Source organism: Dysidea avara, chromosome 7 (assembly GCF_963678975.1).
Source record: "Dysidea avara chromosome 7, odDysAvar1.4, whole genome shotgun sequence".
In the NCBI taxonomy this organism is placed as follows: Eukaryota; Metazoa; Porifera; class Demospongiae; order Dictyoceratida; family Dysideidae; genus Dysidea; species Dysidea avara.
Genome location: NC_089278.1, coordinates 37,841,081 through 37,861,079, shown reverse-complemented (window position 1 = coordinate 37,861,079; position 19,999 = coordinate 37,841,081). Strand labels below are relative to the sequence as shown.

At 37.9% G+C, this 19,999-nt stretch overlaps 1 protein-coding gene across 1 annotated transcript in view; it reads right to left on the bottom strand.

The window, feature by feature from the left end:
- The window catches only part of LOC136260881 (uncharacterized), a 44,953-nt gene extending 28,235 nt beyond the window's left edge, over positions 1-16,718 (bottom strand). The window contains exons 1-10 of the mRNA XM_066054783.1: positions 16,571-16,718; positions 12,950-13,039; positions 12,867-12,899; positions 12,753-12,807; positions 11,412-11,470; positions 9,376-9,483; positions 8,913-9,011; positions 4,186-4,284; positions 3,132-3,233; positions 366-464 (exon numbers count right to left, since the gene is read on the bottom strand). Coding sequence (XP_065910855.1) covers positions 366-464; positions 3,132-3,233; positions 4,186-4,284; positions 8,913-9,011; positions 9,376-9,483; positions 11,412-11,470; positions 12,753-12,807; positions 12,867-12,899; positions 12,950-13,039; positions 16,571-16,594 — 768 coding nt within the window. The 5' untranslated portion in view covers positions 16,595-16,718. The remainder of the gene's footprint in view (positions 1-365; positions 465-3,131; positions 3,234-4,185; positions 4,285-8,912; positions 9,012-9,375; positions 9,484-11,411; positions 11,471-12,752; positions 12,808-12,866; positions 12,900-12,949; positions 13,040-16,570) is intronic.
- Positions 16,719-19,999: the final 3,281 nt, after the last annotated feature.

Sequence of the window (19,999 nt, the reverse complement as noted above, 5' to 3'; positions counted from 1 at the left end):
GATTTATTATTGTGTTGTTACATAACAGTACAATGAGGTAACAGCTGGTACTAAACAATACAAAGGGTTTGTGGCCACTCTACATGTCACACTACATAAATTACTTGCACACTTCTATACTCTTTGGAAATACACTCAAAGTTTGAAGTGACAAACAGAACTTGGATATTGTCGGATTAAGCCATCACTACTAACTAGATAATTATACAGTCACAGATATACTAGATCACTGTATCTATCCCACACATATCTAAATTCCACATGAAAACTTGGCATTATTATTTGACACATCAACTTGTTGTTTACAACATGTCACTACACATACAACACCTCTTGAAGTGTTACCATGAATGTACATTTCTTACATTGTCAGTGATCTTGATATCTGTACCTGCTGTGATTAATGCACCTGCTAATTCTTCATTCTCATCACGTATGGCTATATTAAGGGCACTCCGACCATACTGTAACAACACACAAGTGATACGACACATCACCAAATGTATACCATAACTATGTACACAACATATGTGACTGGATTTTGGAAACATGATCCAAATCGCACATTAGAAGTTTCGAGAGAAACGGTTTTAAAGAATTGAAGCCAGCATAAGTCTCCAAGGATAGCAAGCACGCGTATGAAATTTACACAAAAGATGCATCAATCTGTTATCTTTCAGGCCACTTCCAGTACTTGTAGTTGCTTGTAGAGTTTCCTGCCAAATAAGATAGAAAATCTGAGCAGTTGGACGAGTGAAGTAGTATCACGAGTGCTCACAAAGGGGTGGAGGGGAGGGAAAAAGATAGACCTCAAAATGGAGGCAGGCCACGAATGGAGTCCAGACACGAGATTACAGGGTTGTGCTGGCTCCTTAGTGGCTGATATGTAGCAAAATCAACAGAGAAAACGTCTGGCCAACATTATAAGGCTGTCCACCAGTAAACCACTGATTCTTGCCAAGCCAGGTCCTTCACAAGGCCTGAAACCGCCATTTGAGCACTCCACACCACCCAGAAAAGACGTCTGTTAAAACCAGCCTCGTGTAGTTTGAGTAGTGCTGAGGGTCAAAACTTGTAGTAGATAAGGGTAGCTATCCACTGGTGGTGTTAGCTTGATTTTGCCTGATGTGCGATTTGGATCGGTTTTGTAAAATCTGGTCACATATACTGACTATACTAACATGTTTACACTAATAAACAATTAATGTATACACAATGTGGCTAAGTGTCCTTGTGTTACAATTGTAAACTGTCAGTAATCACTGACCAATTGTCATCACCTCAATAAGTACTAGGAAACTTACATATAACACTTAGCTACACACTACAAATGTTTGCAGTAACAGACACAACTTGGATTAAAACATTTTACATGCTCATATAATTCCTAACTATTGCCAGTGTCTACAGTTAACCACCAAACACCCAGTCAATTAACACTTAACTGGTTTAACTGGTTATGGTTCATCATGTAGGACTGTCATTATAGCCATAGGTTGCTATAGTCTATGATCTCCAATATGTTCATAGTAATGTATGTGCTTTACCACTATTATGATGGATAAATTGTAACCTCAAGTAAACCAGTTCACTTCCTCATACACTAATACACTTTAGACTCTATTTAGGCTGTTTTAGGTGGGTAATAAATCTCATATACTCCACCTTGTTTTCTAATATACTCCACGCCTTCAGGCACAATATAACATATGCTCGAAATCTAGGTTCATCCAATCACTATGCATTGTTCACGTGTAGTGATTTAACGAGCGCGGTTATTTTGTCACATGAGGATGCGTAGTTGCCATGGCGCTAGTATTATCGCAAGAAAACCAGCCGGTTTTGCCGAGCATACAGCAGAAACAGCCATGGATGTGGTAAGTAATCTGAGTGTAATGTGAAATAGAGTCTAAAACAGTTACACGGACACAATGTGGAGTCTATGAAATTTATAAACCCTCAGGCCCTTAGTAGCGCCCTCGCTTCGCTTGTGCGCTACAGCCCGGGCCTTCGGGTTTATAAATTTCATAGACTCAACATTGTGCCCGTATAACTATTATACAATGGTAGACCACACGTGTGTTGACATTAACACTACACAACAAAACACTCTAATACAACAGTCACAGTCACTACACTACAAAAGCAGTTGGCCGATGCAAAGGTTATACAAAGCCTTACACCCTGTTCACACTTACCTTCTAACCTGGGTACAGCATGAAATAAGCTGTCGTATGAATTAATTGAGCAGTGCCGAACCAAGCCCAGCATGTCACAACAAGACGAGGTGGGTTGGCATGGGGTGGGATACAATGTGAAGCATTCATAGCTAGTCAACTCTGGTTAACAATAACAATTTGCTTCTGCTGGTCACATAGTGAGTATTTTCTACACTCAAAAAAGATCTACAACATGGCTACAATGTATTCCAAGATGTGCTATGCTTCTGGTAAAATCCCAATCATTTCATTCTGCTGATGTTGGCAAGAGACACCCACTGGCTATAGTAAGCGACCTCACATTGTACAGCTTAATCTCTGTGTTGTCGCTACAACTTCAGTAGTTTTATTAAGTGCCTAAACGCTGTACATTGTGTGCTCATTATCAATAAGTGTCCACAATCCCCAGCTAGCTTGTTGAGCAGTAGTGTGAACAAGTACTGTCTCAAGTTCAACAACTCCGGTTAGCCTGAGTTGAAAGCCAGGGACAGTGTGAATGTGGTGATAGACACTGTCCACATAGTCTTCTGTTCTTATTGAAACTGCACTCATCAATGAAGACCACCAAGTTTCTTTGTTGATAGCTTGTACAGAGACCAGTGGGTGTATCATATGTGTGACATGTAATTTACATGTAGAAAAGACAAAGTTGTTAATGTGATATTTTAGATATTCTCTTGTGATATATATTTCATACTGATCACACCATTCTCATAACACTTAATACAATAATTCCAGCAACAGAGCACTTGTATTACCCTCACCCCACCCCATGGTGATCGTAAATTTTTAAAGTGATAACAAGGTTAAAGGTAACTCTGAATGACAATTCATAGCTTACTACTGTGTGATACCACAAACACATCTACTCTTACATTAACCAACACACTCACACTTCATCACTTTACACACCTTATTGACTGCATTGATGTCTATGGATCCTGTATTGAGTAGATCACTGGCCACTTCAGTACATCCTCCACGCGCTGCACACATCAACATTGTATTCCCATCCTGTGGTAACACACCATCACATTAACTATCCCACACTAGTAATACCTGCCATCTACATCTCTGACTACACTAGACAGATGCTAAAAGCATTGTGGGGCGAGCCTGATCTATATTTTCGAAAGGCACAGGTAGCAAGCTGCACTTAGTGCATGTACCGGCTATTTGCGTTTACAAACCTTGCTTGTCTTTCCTCCTCGGTTTCTCTCTCTCTTCTGAGCCTATCGCGCTCCCTTCTTCTTCTGAGCCTTTCTTCTCTCTGTTCTGCACTTTCAACACTCGCCATGGTCACATCGCACCACGTGCAATAAAAGTGACCACTGTAAATTTTCTGTGTTCTTTGCGTAAATGTTTGGGAATGCGACGATCGTACGGTCCAATGGAGTACTAACAGTGTGGGACTTTCTGTGTTCTTTGCGTAAACGTTTGGGAATGCAAAAGTCGTACGACGGTCCAATGGACTACTAACAGTGTGGGACTTTCCGTGTTCTTTGCGTAAACGTTTGGGAACGCGACGATCGTACGGTCGAATAGACTACTGTAATTGTGGGACTCGCTCAGGCTCGCCCCAATAATCATGAAGGTATAAAGATTTATTATTGTGTTGTTACATAACAGTACAATGAGGTAACAGCTGGTACTAAACAATACAAAGGGTTTGTAGCAATTTTATATTTCACACTACATAAATTATTTGCATACTTCTATACTCTTTGGAAATACACTCAAAGTTTGAAGTGACAAACAGAACTTGGATATTGTCGGACTAAGCTATCACTTCTAACTAGATAATTATACAGTCACAGATATACTAGATCACTGTATCTATCCCACACATATCTAAATTCCACATGAAAACTTGGCATTATTATTTGACACATCAACTTGTTGTTTACAACATGTCACTACACATACAACACCTCTTGAAGTGTTATCATGAATGTACATTTCTTACATTGTCAGTGATCTTGATATCTGCACCTGCTGTGATTAATGCACCTGCTGATTCTTCATTCCCCTCACATAGGGCTATATTAAGGGCACTCCGACCATCCTGTAACGACACACAAGTGATACAACAAATCACCAAATGTATACCATAACTATGTACACAACATATACTGACTATACTAACATGTTTACACTAATAAACAATTAATGTATACACAATGTGGCTAAATGTCCTTGTGTTACAATTGTAAACTGTCAGTAATCACTGACCAATTGTCATCACCACAATAAGCACTAGGAAACTTACATACAATACTTAGCTACACACTAGAAATGTTTGAATAACAGACACAACTTGGATTAAATTATTTTACACACTCATACAATTCCTAACTATTGTCAGTGTCTACAGTTAACCACCACCAAACACTCCAGTCAAATAACACTTAACTGGTTATGGTTCATCATGTAGGACTGTCATTATAGCCGTAGGTCACTATAGTCTATTGTCTCAGATTACTCTCAGACTGGGGTTAGCCAGCCAGGTGGCAGAGGTCATCAGATCTTCTTCTAATAATACAAAAGCAATGAAACAAGGGAAGTCATCTACACCAGCAGCTATACTAATGGACATTTAATTTCTATTTCAATCATAAACAGCCTGTCGGTAGTATGGAAGTAGGGATTAAATGTCCACTAGCAGGTGTAGATGACCTTACTTGTTTCATTGCTACTCAAATGTGAACTTTATAATCTTTCCTCATACTTGTATAACATCTATGGTGTAAAGTAAGTAGGAACCTATACGATAACCAAACACTAACACACGTTAGTAGTCAGTAACACATTTCTTATAAGTTATTGTGGCTACACCTAATGATGTCTATAAGTAGCAAAACCTTTTCTGGGAAGTGGGCATGGCTCCACTTAATCTTACAGACGGCAACACACTTTTACTGATAAATGAGCAGTCATGAAATTAAGCTGAACTTCTAAGCTATGACACGTATGCTCATATTGATGGTTTCACATGTGATCCTACCCAAGTCAGACCCAGATATTCTATAGATCAAATCAGATTCCATTAACTCAGAAAAAAAGTGAGCTGGTTGGTCAGATTACACCACAAAATACTCTAATACAACAGTCACTACACTACAGAATAAAGTGGTTGGTATATGACAAATATGGACACACAATCACAAAACGTGTCACAGTTCTTCTGTTTGGGCTGAGCATGAGCAGCAATAATATCGACAGTGTGATACATCACTATATTCAATAACAAGGATGATAGTGATATCAGTGCATATAGATTCACATTGAAAACATGATTATCAGTTTTTTTAACCCTGGAGATCTTTATTAGTAATGTAATGCTACCTTATTGTCTGAGTTGTGTAATGGAGGCCACACCACCACAGCAAACAGGCATAGAAGTGCTGCTTGCATGGGACAAATCACAGCTACACAATAAGGCAATTTTACAAAATATCCACTTGGTAAAGTAATTCACAAACTATCAAAATAGTAGTCACTATCGAGATATTTGCTGAATAGCAACATTTTCCCCTATCACTCAGCACTGCCTTCAATTCATTACATCATATCAATGAACAGCACACACTGGTATATATTATGTAATGACCACATGTTGTCATGGATATACGTGTATGTGTGTATGTAGCATAACGTATGACAGTATTTCCCAAACATCCAATTTGAGTGAGTGGTGATTGATATGCGTAAGTGTTACTAATCTGATTACATAAGATGATTTACACTCAACATCATCATTATCAGGACAGTAGTGACCACCCTACATCATCATCACTATAGTAACATGAAGTCATGCACGAATGAAAAATTTTGACCGCAGAAACCCTGGCTGGCTATGGTACATTTTAACGTATCCTAGCTTAGCCTTGATGTGGTAGTGGCGCTGGTTTCTTTTATATAAAATTTCAGCCCAAAATCAATTATGGGAATTAATATTAACACATCATATTTACCAGGACTGGTTTTGCCATGAAAAACACTCTACAGGAAGTGTTGTGTTATCCTTGCTACCCTATCAGTTGGGAAACATCTATTTAGGGTGAGTATCGATCGTGATACTAAAATGGCAGTATCACTTAGCCATAAGTACTAGTGCTATAGATTATTCATAAACATTTCATCACATCTTTTCAATATGGACCGTACTCCCTTTTAAATAAATGGGATAACCACTCCACAGTGAAACTTACCCCGGCAGACATTTAGTAAACTTCATAAACAGTCTGAAAACACTTAAAATGACTAAGACATCACAAACACATCATTCTTATCACACCATACAATTTAATGACTGATATGTTAAGCCCAACTTTGTCACAAGATCAGCCAAAACACAAAATTGTTGTGGTGCTGGCAATGATGAGCACATCAGATGAGAATGTACACAATTTGTGCTAAAGTTCCAACCTGGGGTTGTCCTTAATTTACTATTCTCTCTTAACATTCAAACAGAACACTAACCATCCATGTCATGTTATCTTCACAACTCTACTTAGTTCAAACATACTTCACAGAGTTAAGAGGTACAAAAAAATATATATAAATTTGAAATTGAGATGCGTAAATATGGTCTGGCTTAAGCCAACACAGAAATTCAAAGAGAACACAGAACACAGTCTTTGAGAGATAATAACAATATTGAATAGTGGGTATGGTGACTCCTTTACAACACTGGGCTGAGAACCAATAGCAAATTAAAATGTACATCATTTACAAATAAGGACATAATGTACACGTGGGAGCTTCCCATATTGACTACACTAATAGTCAATTGTGTGGAAAGTTTATAACACATCACAAACACATTATTCTTATCACACCATACTATGTTAAGCCCAACTTTGTCACAAGATCTGCCAAAATACAAAATTGTTGTGGTGCTGGAAATGATGAGCACATCAGATGAGAAAGTACACAATTTGTGTTAAGTTCCAACCTGGGGTTGTCCATAATTTACTATTCTCTCCTAACATTCAAACACAACACTGACCATCCATGTCATGTTATCTTCACAACTCTACTTAGTTCATACACACCTCACACAGTTAAGAGGTATAAGAAAAATAAATATTCAGAGGAGTCAACAAAGCGATCCTTCAGCTTATAAAAATAAATCTGATGTGTAAATATATGGTCTATAGTGATAGTGGTTTAAGTCAACAAAGAAATTCAGAACACAGTCTTTGAGGGCTAATACTATTTTAAAACAATATTGAATAGTGGGTATGGTGGCTCCTTTACACTCTGTTCACACTATCTCCTGACCCCGGTACAGCACAGGGGGGGGGGGGGGGTAGGACAGGACCATGTGCACTACGGAGCACTAACAAAAATGTTTATTTTAAACGTGGTCATACTACCTGTTGAAATTAATAAATCATACAAAAAACGATTGTATTGTAATCATTGATGACCACTGTTACTGTTGATGTGAAAGTCGTCACTACCACACATTGTCATCATTGTAAGTCTAATTACTCCATAATGGCAGCGTTTTTCTAATCGTGAATCACATCATTGCAAACAACAAACTAAGTAGAACTAAAATATGTATTAATCCCCGTCAATCCCCTTCCTCTACTTTTTGTACAGGATCTATTCAGCTCACGTGAAATACTTTCAGTAGTTGCACAGTGTTATAACGTATTCACGTGGGCTTGTCCTACCCCCCCTGGGTACAGCATGACATGGTTTAAAATAAAATGCAGTGTGTATTGATTAGAGCTGTACACCTCCAAAATTTTAATCACCAGTTTATTGGTCACCAATAATTAACAATAATCGGTTAATTAGTACAATTAAATTCCATTATTTAGCATGGTTTTAAAACAGTAAATATCTCTTTATGGAGCACTTGTTGACATTAAATTCTTATTGATTTCAGTGGGTTACTATTGATACATAACAAAATGTATTATACCAAGACCCAGTCACCGAATTACAGTAATCGATATGTTCAGCACTCGACAAATTGTTAGTGTGACTTTCAGTGGAGCCGATTATTGGTTATTTAATATATATCACCAGTTATTGAAGTATTGGAAATCTCTAATCGATTAATCGATTATTCAGTGAAAGTGAACAGCACTAGTATAGATCATGCTGTGCAAGCCAGGCCTAGTTTGGCACAACAAGACAATGGGACGGATTGGTCCAAGATAGGCCTACATATATGTGAACATATTCAACTAACAATAATAATTTGCTTTTGTTAGATCTCTGTATACCGTGTTTCCAATAGACTCCATGACAAGTACGCTCTGACAACACTTTGGCATTCCTGGTGAAAAAAGGACACACGGTGGCCAATATTTCAGCTGGCTCAATGGTTTGCTGTAACGATTCTAGTAACTTTTTTACTAAGCACCTAAACAATTGAAATAATGTGTATTTGTTTCAGCTCATTGGAGTATTATTTGGTACACACTATTGAGCTTGTGTTAAATGTAGTAGTGTGAACTAGCCAAGTTTAATAACCAGTTATAAACACTTTGGCCAATCTGGGATAGTGTGAACAAGGTGTAACAGAATACTCCACAAATTAGTCAGATTGTGTAAGAAATAATCAAAACATTTTATAATACTCATCACCCATCACAATATTACACTATTAACTACAAACTACTAATACACATCAACACATGTGTATATACATGTGTAGTTATAACCCACCTTATCTCTAGCATTGAGGTCTGTTCCTTTATCAACTAACATCTTTACTATCTCTGGGTGATTATTCCTAGCAGCCATCATCAGTGGTGTCCTCCCCAACTACACATACACAAGACAGTGACACACATCATGTAGTGTTGTTAAGTTACATGGAGACAGTCACTCTACACAACAACACTTCCATCACATCACTGACTTGTAACATCATATTAACGGAACTTTTGTAGACTTTGTTGTATCATAGTAGTAATATCCACTAGTCAGTACTCTCTAATACATTACACATATACAGGTTGTGTGTGGTATTAATGTGCATAATTTAGAGATTTTTGAAAATTAAACCACCATAAAAATTTTACATGTCTAAATAAAGCACGCTAAATCACCAGTACTTTATTATCTAGTCAACATTTAGGATAAAAGAGTTCTTTATAGTTTCCTCGTATCAACACACTCAGCTTACCCATGGCCGATCAGGACCTCTTGTGTTGATGTCCAGTTTTGTTATTAGATTTTGAACTGTAGGAATATCTCCATCTCCAGCAGCTGTTAATAACTGCTTCACCTCTTCCTGTAACAACAGTGACCTGATAAATATTATATACCAATCATAGACTTTTCATTTAATTTTACTGTATATTTTCACATTTCCATGCTAAAACAAAATTTTTCACAATTTAATTTTCACGGATTACATACTGGTTGAATGGCTTCTTGACTAATTAAGACAAAAATAGTTGTTCATGATGTCTTGTGTGTTCAAGCTCATATTGTACAATGACTACTACAGTTATGGTCTAACTTATTATTTTAAGTCAAACATTTTGCCAAGCAGTCAATTATTGATTGTGTTGTTACTGACTGAGCTGATAGCAAATGATTTAGAGTGCCATTTGTAGTTGGCTGGATGGTCAAGGAATGGTGATCGAAGTGTGGTGGATGAGAGCTATGCTGTAAAACATGCAAACACGCATGGTGTTTAATCTCCCACTTATTTTCATTGATGAGAGGGCAGGAAATATTCCCGCCCCCACACCAAAGAAAACCAAGCCTCCTGGCTACATGAGACTACATGGCATTGCAGTTGCCAACAGTCATGGAACATGGCCACCAATCTCTTAGCCTACCATGAAGGGTTCCTAGATTCAAGTCATTGTCTCTCCAACTAAAGGTTCCACATATCCTCATAGCCATGAATTCAACAAATAATGATAGTGAAATAATTCATCATCTACATCATATTGCACTAGCTATAGCATGTATAGCAAATATAATTACACTATGAAATTTTCACGAGTTATATTTTCAAAGTTGCTCTGTTGACTGCGAAATCCGTGAAAATCACACACCATTAAAATGCCTCCACACAAATATTGAAGAGCTGTATCTATATATTTATAATGATAGCATGAAAATAAGGAATAGTGACCACACCCTTTGGTAGGCAAGACGCCGACGTGAGATACTCTAATACAGCAGTCACCCTAATACAGTTCCACTGTATGCTGTAATAAACAAATCAGTGTATTTAAAAAGTAGGAATCCAAGTGTGAAATGAATGATGGTATTACAGCACTCCCTACTTTGGCATTGAGGAAAATAATGTTATAACATGACGATGTAGGAATATTCTCACAGAGCTATACTGTAATACCATCATTATTCTCTTTTGTTTTACTACTTTTTATTGCTTAGATCCCTACTTCATTTTTAAAATAGCAATTTACTACTGCACATGATCTGATACACTATAAAAAGTAGGGTTCTACCAATACAGAAAACTACCTACTGATCCGATACTGATACCTAGCAGTAAATTTTCACCGATACAGATACCAATACCAATAATAGCCATACAATTTACTCACCTCTCAAGTTAGCTTGTATGACTGCTCTATTAGAATATTTTATTGTGGAGTGACTGTTCTATTAGAGTATTTCGATCTTTTTCATGCAAACATAGTAAGTAGCAGTTGCTCAATGTTTAACAAAGCAATTCCTGTACCTTTCTTGCTAGAATAATGCTCAACACTATTTCCAGTCTGTTATACCTCACTCTTTGCTAGCATAGCATTTATGATGATAGTTATGATGATGACGATTGGCGCGAGTGGTTATTAATCGGTATCGGAATACCTAAATAACTGATACCGATCGATAACAAAAGCCCAATATCGGCTCCGATACGATACCGATCCAATTATCGGTGGAACACTAATAACAGGAGCTCATAAGCGCCGTAAGGTGCTAAGGAGCGTAACACTCAGGATATAGTTGTGTTCTATCTTTTGTTAATGAAATATGTCTGCTGATAAAAAGAGGATGTGATCTGGACAAAATGTGATCCAAATGATCTGACCTGATCTCAACTCTGATACACACACTGGTCAGAGACCAGCAGAGAACAGAACACTTGTCACATGTTCGATGAAGACATGACAACCGGTGGATCACATGACCACAACTGTTCACAATATTAGGGAGACAGACATCACTCACTTCAGTTGGATTGTTGTTAATCTCAAGTCTGGGATCAGCCCAATACGTTGAATTGGTTTCTGAGTACATACAGTAAACACTAAACACACTACACACAGCTATACATTAGACTATACAGAAATCTCCTACAAACCACACAGGTACACTATATTAAACCAAATATTGTCATGATAATCATTGTCATCCACAGTGCTATGTAACATGCAGACTATGGTGTATTTTGTGGACTGGACTTGTGGACTAAACTGGAAATGTTCAGCCTCTTAACAATAATTTAATCCAGATGTTATCTAGCTCTTATAATGCTGGAGACACCAATATCAAGCTACAACTACTGGTACTACTCTTCCTATAGCTAGTCACAAAGGTTGCATGTGCACTAATTTATTGGAATATTTACAAAACACGCAAATTCATGCATATCAGTAGTGATAGAGGCTATTCCTTTGGTGCACAAGTGTTCAGGCAATTAGAAAGTGTTCTTAGTGGCATGGCCACATATGTTGAATAATACAGTTTATACTCATCTACAGGTGTGTATTCACAATAAATTATGGCTACTCCATGTATAGCTCAATTAGTGTCATAGTATCGCATGGCACAGACTGTATATTTTTTAGGCACAGGGCCTTATCACTTTCAGTAGAAGCACCCATACCTCAAAATGTTTGGTCTGGCACATTTCCAGTACCCAAGTTGTTCTGAGGCATTGAGTAGAGATGACAACCAATGCCAAAACTGTTAATACAAAGATGTTAAACAACAGCACTAAACGACTATACTGTAAAACTAACAAACTGACGTTGCTTTACCGTAACTTCCACATTGTATCACTCCTACTATAGCCCTAGCCTACCTGAGAAGAAATGCCACAAAGTGTTGCTTGAAGATGCAAGAGTTATGTCAGTTCTTGTACGGCTTTTTAGAACAACTCTAGTACTGGAAATGTGCTAGACCAAATTGTTTAGCTCGGGCGCTTATACTGGAAGTGATAAGCCCCTTTGCCTAAAAATATACGGTCTGTGCCACACAAGACAATATCATATAAACATAAGGGCATGCATGGTCTTCACGATTTATGAGGAAGAGCAGTATCATCAGTTGTAGCTCCACAATGGTGTCTCCACTCTCCAGCATCACAAGAACTAGACTATTGTTAAGAGGCTGTTTCCAGCTCAGTGTGTGAGTCCATTGACACATGAGTCCAGTCTGTAACATACATAACGCCCCAGGCTACAAATTAATTGTTAATGGAGAAATACAACTGGAAAGAGCTATACAAACTGCTAGAACTACTGGCACATGTATAGTAGGGACCGTGGATATATCACTTTAACTCACTGTGATTAATGTAGTGTATTCTACCTTCTGTGTGTTCTCTGGCCTCCCATCTAATCTGTGATAAGGTGTTGTACATACACAATAATGGCACAACAATTTTGCCATGTGACTCACTGGTAAAGGTGTGACTTGTATAATAGGACGTGTCTGGTAGGGAAGACATGATGTCATCACTGTTACAACAACTGGTTGCTCACCCAAGTTGTGGTCCTGGTGTTGTGATCAATATAGTACATTCTTCCTTCTGGAGTGACTGCTACCTCCCATCCTGGAGGAAGACTATCACCCTAAACAACACAAGCAGCTTCACCAACATGTAGTTGACACTTACTATGGCAACAGTAACATATACTAGTGACCACACTTCAACACTAAACATACTTGTTCTTGTGCTGGTATTGATACAACAATCACATGTGATACTACTCATTCAGTAACTACTACAGGAACACCTCAACTGTTACTATATGACTAGTTGGCAGTGTGTAGTGATCAAGGGGTCCTTCATGTGGACATTTGTCAATAATTGTTGCCAAAACAAATTTTCACAATTACATTTTGCGAAAACCTGACATAGTCATGCTAGCCTAATTTTACAGTACAGTGGATCCTTGCTTATCCTAACCTCAGTTATCCGAACACCTTGAATATCTGAACACCAAATGTGACTGTTCTATTAGAGTAGTTGAATAAAGCTCTGTACATAAATCAATGGGCTTTATTATCTGAACAATTTCACTTATCTGAACACTTTTGGTTTACTATAAGAACAAAGCTGTTCAGATAACTGAGGATCCACTGTATTATTTACAATGTGTAAATACTTGTATGTTATTTTTAAAAATTCCATTTTAAAACGCTTTGTTCTTTGTGAAGAAAGAGTCTAAAGATACGTCAAAGCAACTGTATGCAAAAGGTCTAAAGCCATGTCAAAGCAATAGTATACAATCAATCTATCTTCACTGATATCGTTTTTGCCTATGGTGAAAAAAATTCCCTAACCAATATATCCATGATGGTGCCATTGCATTTGAAAATCATGTAAACTCTGCACAAATCAATTGCTTTGTTTGTAGGGCTGTAATATTCCAAAATATATTGGCATACTTCACCAGAGCATACACTTGGCTCGACATAGATTATAAATAAAAAATTCAAAATATGTGTAATACACTGGGTTTTTGCAGAATTGCACATGGTAAGTTTTGGTATGGCCTGCTCACAACTTGTTCTATAGACATCAAAATGAGCCAGTGAAGCTGTAGTGTACCCAGTCAACCAGTGACACTACAAGACTAGCAGCTGTTCATCAGCTTACCAATCATCAGGTCAATCAGTGTTCACATAATACACAATAATATTATTGTTGTTCTCAATGTCCATTATGACACCTATCCATATCATACCACACCCCTCCCTATATGGAGTAGTATAATGACTAAACTACCTATTTGTGGAAGGTATAGTTATGCTGGTATTTTGAAGTTGTAGCAATGGAACATAATTAAAATCAATACACAATACAAATGATGGCCTCACCAACACATAGAGTACCCCAAATAGATGCTGACCATATCCAAGGCACTTTCCATAAAGTTACAGTAATTCAATTAGTGAGACCTTAAAAGAGTCAACAAAAAGTTTGAGCTCTGGAATAGTGTGTGACATTTAAGTGGATGAGTGCAATATTATGGCTGCATGTTTGGGTCATTTTTTGTTTTTATCTGCTTTACTAGGGCAAACACTGGAGGGACAGCCTGTATGAGGTGTTTACTGCGGTCCAAGGAGTCTAAGGTCAAATTTCTGCTGCCTGTATATCCATTGCCAGCATCTGTTTACTGCCAGTACCAGACTTCTGTGATCTACCTTATTAGTCTATCTTTCTTCATACCAGAAGTGTGCATCGAATCCTACTGACAAGGGAGCATGTAACTCCGTAAACAGCAAATTCAAACATGGCTGCCAAATTCATCATGAGAAATCATGAGGTCAGCAAATGGTAGTGATATCAAGGCTGAAATCGTGTGTCTCATGACCAAATCGTGATAGTTGAGAGGTCTGGTATATATACATAACTGGTTACATCGTTCTTACACGTAACAGGAGTATATACACTGAATGGGTTGATTACCATCATCTTGTGTGAAGGTAGTAAAGCTGCTTTCGATAGGAAGATTGTCAAGTCGAAAAGCTTGGAATAGTCAAGCAGAGTAATTTTACATGACTATTGACTGTAGAAAGACTGTCCTGCTAAGACAGTGCTACTACTTTTCCGTTGTGCCATTGAACTTTGCTTCCAAAGCTTCAGTGGAAATATCGAGCATGCACCTCCACATAATATCCTAATTAGGAAATTTAAAAAAATTATATGTGGCAGCAGCCAAAATTTCCTAAGACACGCTAAATCTTCCTATTTAAGGCCCAAAAATGCCGGGTATCATGTGATCATTTAATTAGAATAGCAGAGCACCTCTGTATTTTGAGCTGGAATTTTTGGCAGTTTTCTGTGTTTTTGACTGGGTCATGAGTGAACACGCTTTCAAACAGTTTTAAACTCAAAGGTGAAAACCTTCGGAAAAAGACTCAGCAGGTGAGGTAAGTGTGTGAAATCCGGTGATGTTATTACAAATGTTTATTGTTTAGTTTGTGAAATCACTGGTGAGGTGCATTTGATTACTTAAGAAATGAGAGGTGATTTCGATGATAAATTATTGCTGAACTAGTACAGCATAAGTTGAAAGACTGGTATCATGTGATTCAACAATGGAGCAAAGATATAGTAGGTTCTTATTGTAGAGTAGGCTACACTATAGCATAGATATATTATAAGCTGCAATAAACAACAGCATTGCATCCACATAGCTAGCTAGTTGTGCCGTTTAAAAATTTTTTTTGTTAAGACAAATGCACGTGCATGAGCCCCATCATAAAGATGATACGCTTCACAGTTGCATGGGGGTGGGTGGCTGCATGGCTTTCTCACGACCAGATCTGTTTCCAGGTTGAGAGATCTGTTATACATAGTAACACTGGATGCCATGTTTAAATTTCACCCATAGTATTGGTAGTGTATGGAGTTACACACTCCCTTGTCCATAGGTTCCTGATCATACTATGGTTAAGTGAACAACCCTTGAACTATATACAAGATGTAGTATCACAAAAGCACACTCCTTGCAATGCATGGTTATATATGCTGGCCAACACAATTGATGGGTAAAAGCTTAAAGAGTACATTAATAAGGCCCCTAGTTGGTGATTATTAGTTTCTCATCCACCGCCCGCATCCTTCTTAAGCTACCACATGGTAAGCCATTATTTACTCTGTGCATGCTCAGAAGAACATGTGATACCAAACTGATATAATTTTTTGTTGATGAACGCTACAATGCGCTATATATCGCCAGGTGAACTGTTGTTTTCCTTAGCAAATTGCTGCAGTACCAGTTGCAATCGTGTTCTATCGACTTCATCAAAGCAGGCTTTCAGTTGACTGTCAAAAAACAGTTAGCGATCATGAAAAGTAGAATCAGCTGGTGAAGGAAACGTTTGTAGTAAGAAAGAAAGACAATTTGGACAAGGCCTGTACATCGGTGTGTTAATATTATAAAATAATGGCATAATGGTAATACCCTCCCGCCCGCATCATAATAGTTAGAAAGGCTGGATGAGAAACTAATAATCACCAAATAGGGGCCTAAATAGACTGCCCGGATCATGTACAATATTTGAGTGGAGACAGGGAAACGGCAAGTTATTTATTTGGCAATTGAGTGTGTGCGTACTATTAGAACAGAAGAACGATACAGTTCACTCACTTCAACTGGCGCCAAGAACGCCATAAATGGTGCGCGAGACAATGAACTGATAAGAATTCCTCTATATTACTTCTCAGTGCTTCTCCGCCTCGGGTTGATCACCTTCGACTTCGATCACGTGCGTTGTCTCACTTTGCACGTGACTTGCATAGACAACAGTACTAGTGGTTGATGTCTGATTTGTACAGTACGAGGTACAGTACGAGTAGCAGCTCGAGTAGCAGAAGTTATTGAGCCATGGCGCATGGATGATTCCCGGTCTGGAAACAGTTGGTAGATTGTAATACGTGATTCTCCTTCAGTTGTAGAGTGTAAGTGTGTATGAAGTGCCCTGTACGTATTTTGTGCGAGCACTGCGAGCATTTTGTCTTTGTGCTACAAAAAGGTGTTGGTGGCAGACATTCACTGTCCAACCTAGCTGCTAGAGTGTACTAGTGACAATGGTGTAATGCTGGTGGGTGAAAGGGTTTTTGTCCTTCTCGCATCAGTTGCTGTTAGAAATCACATTAGCCCAGGGCTGGCCGGGTGGTTCTAGAAAAGTTGCTGACTCGTTTCCAACTTGAGGGTAGGGGCGGGATCCATACAGAAGTATTGGAATTAGAACCTACTATATAGTTTATTTAGTTAATTATCACTCTAAAATGTAGAATCTGTTATTGAGCAGTTACAGAATTACAAAATCAAGAACAATAATTATTTTTAGAAGCGCTTAATATGCACTTGAATGTGCAAAAGATGCATCTTGGATTGTTTTTGGTGGACAAGATAATTTGATCACTGATAGTTAATAAACTATCCAAGTAGTTAAATACGTTATTTTAGCACTGAGCGTTTTAATTATTAATTTTTCAATCTCAAAAAGCTGACTGGTTTCCGGAAACCGGTGAAACCCCTTTAGAACCACACCTGTATTAGCCTTTACTTCTTCAATCCCTGGTGAAATGTAGCCTCCTGCTTTCTTTTGTGTGCGCAAGGTGGATAGGCATTTTTGTGCAGCTAGATGCGCAACCTTTGGGGATCACAGATTATACTGATGAATATCAAAGACCTGTTAATGAAGAAAGGATATTACAACAGCTGTTTTTTCCCATCATGCTCTCCCTTCAGTTTATCAGCACTAAACAGTGATCCCCAAAAAGTTGTAGATCTGGTTGCACAAAAATGATATTGCTGACTTTTATTTTTCTTGGCCTCGTATGTTCGAAATAGTTGTCTGGATATAAGACTAGGTGATGAGATAAATTAATTACATCATGGTCATTATGTCATCTATAGTATTGTATCAATGACTGACCATATGTCACAGTGATACAGTACCAGTGATAACCACTCAGCTATGTTCTGAGACACAACTGTCACCACACCCAACTCTACTTCAACTAAATCTCAAACTATGTACAACTGTTCAGTCTGCTGTGGTGTAGCCTCAACCTGCCACTATGTGATGGGGACACCAGTTATACCTTCTGGATTGTCACTGGTCACCTTTTATGGTCAACAATACTGAATTGGGACATTTTAGAAGGGAAGAACTACCTTGAGAAGTGGAAAGTGGTCAGTCTACTACTTATGGAATGTATAACATTATTTCAATTGACTGGTAAGTGATAATCCATGCAAAACAGCCAAGCTGGATAAAAGGATGCGGCCTTCAAATATATGGGTGAAAAAAGTTGTAAAATTGCTATGAAATGTCTGATGATAACAATGCCATTGTGAAGGCCACACCCTTATATACAGCTTTGCTGTTTTATACACCAAAGCTACCCATAAACTGGCTTTGAGGCTTAATTGTTTACATACAATTATCTTCTTATCTTGACGCATACACACAGCGCATGCTTACTTGCACTGTTGCTGCCGTTAAACAGTTAAGCAAGCCATTAAAATGGCAACTTCTTGTTCTTCATGTATGTACAGCTTTACCCTTGAACCACTTGTACCAAGTTACACATTGTACAGACACTATTTATCAACAAGTGTGAACTCTGAGCCATGATGTGTGTTTATGTCCCAACTGTATTATGGTTTATATTCCTTGTCGTAGGAGAGCGGCATTGAGCAAAAAATGTGTCACTTTTTATGCAATTCTGAAAACTTCCAAATTGCAATCCTTATGACGTTTAATTTATGATATAGTGCCATCACAGATTTGACCTTTGGTGACATTTACAACCACTTTTGCATTAAAAAGTCATCCTTTTTCTCTCTAAGAATTATTTTACATGATTAAAACATAGTGTTTCATCAAAGCAATGGTCTTCAATAGTTCATAATATTACCATAGTGAAGTAGTTGGTACTAATAAGCTTCTCATGATCAATATTGCTTGAAATTAAGTGAATAAGCTTTTTAGCTGTATTAAGGAGATTGCTTTAAAATTTACAGTGCCAGAAACAAATTTAGCATGGCGTTTGCAATGCTGTAACACACCTCCCCACCCATAACATGTTACCATGGTAACCACATATTGGTGTTATCATTTCAGAGTACAATGAAGGTGAAGGAAATGTCCCAAACTGGCAACACTGTATGGAATCCATCCTGCCACTATCCCATCTACCTGGCCACCGGCACTGTTGCCAAGCAACTAGATGCAACATTCAGCACTAGTGCCAAGTTGGATATACTATCTGTAGACTTTAGGGATGAGTATGGAGTGTGTGGGCAGTATTGAATCAGAACATTGGTATGAGTGTAGTGTAGTGAAGCCTTATAATACGGCCACTATTGGGACCAATAATATGGTCTCTATATAGAGGTGGTCTTTTTAATGAAAGTCACTTAGTACATCTTAGCTTACGTAGGTGACTTTATCATGACATAACTAGTGAATACCAGGCTTTACATTTTACATCACAGTCTACTGAAATACTATAATAGTTAGGTGATCGCTAAATGTTCAATGAAGTAGTTACCAACAACTGTCATGTATTACTGTAATTTCTACAATATGACATAACCAACATTTTAAAAGAAATGTTTTTCTTTTTGTTTTCAAACCACTGAATTACATACTTACCAGTAATTCTTGATGGATTAAATTGTAACATTAGTAACTAAAGTTTGTGTTTTCGTCTGTCTGAAGCATAAACCTTTAGTTGTGTGTTTTCTACAAAACAAATGATCTTAAATAGTCAGACGTAGCTGTCAAGAAAGAAAAATTGTGATCGTGTGTGTTGAGAATGAATTAAGTGATCTTGACATTACAAAAGTACCACTGTTACTAACTGAAGTTCCAGCTACATACATGAATCCTATCATCCTGTTACCCCTGTATCATAATTGTTGTTTTGGTTGGCAACAGTTTGTTTCAAGTTTTTGTCACTCTTCAACAGGTTTCACAAGTTGGTGTGGAGTGATTGTGGTATGAAGGGATCAGGTGATGCCCCTAGTGACATGTTGATTGGAGGAGCAGACGATGGTAAC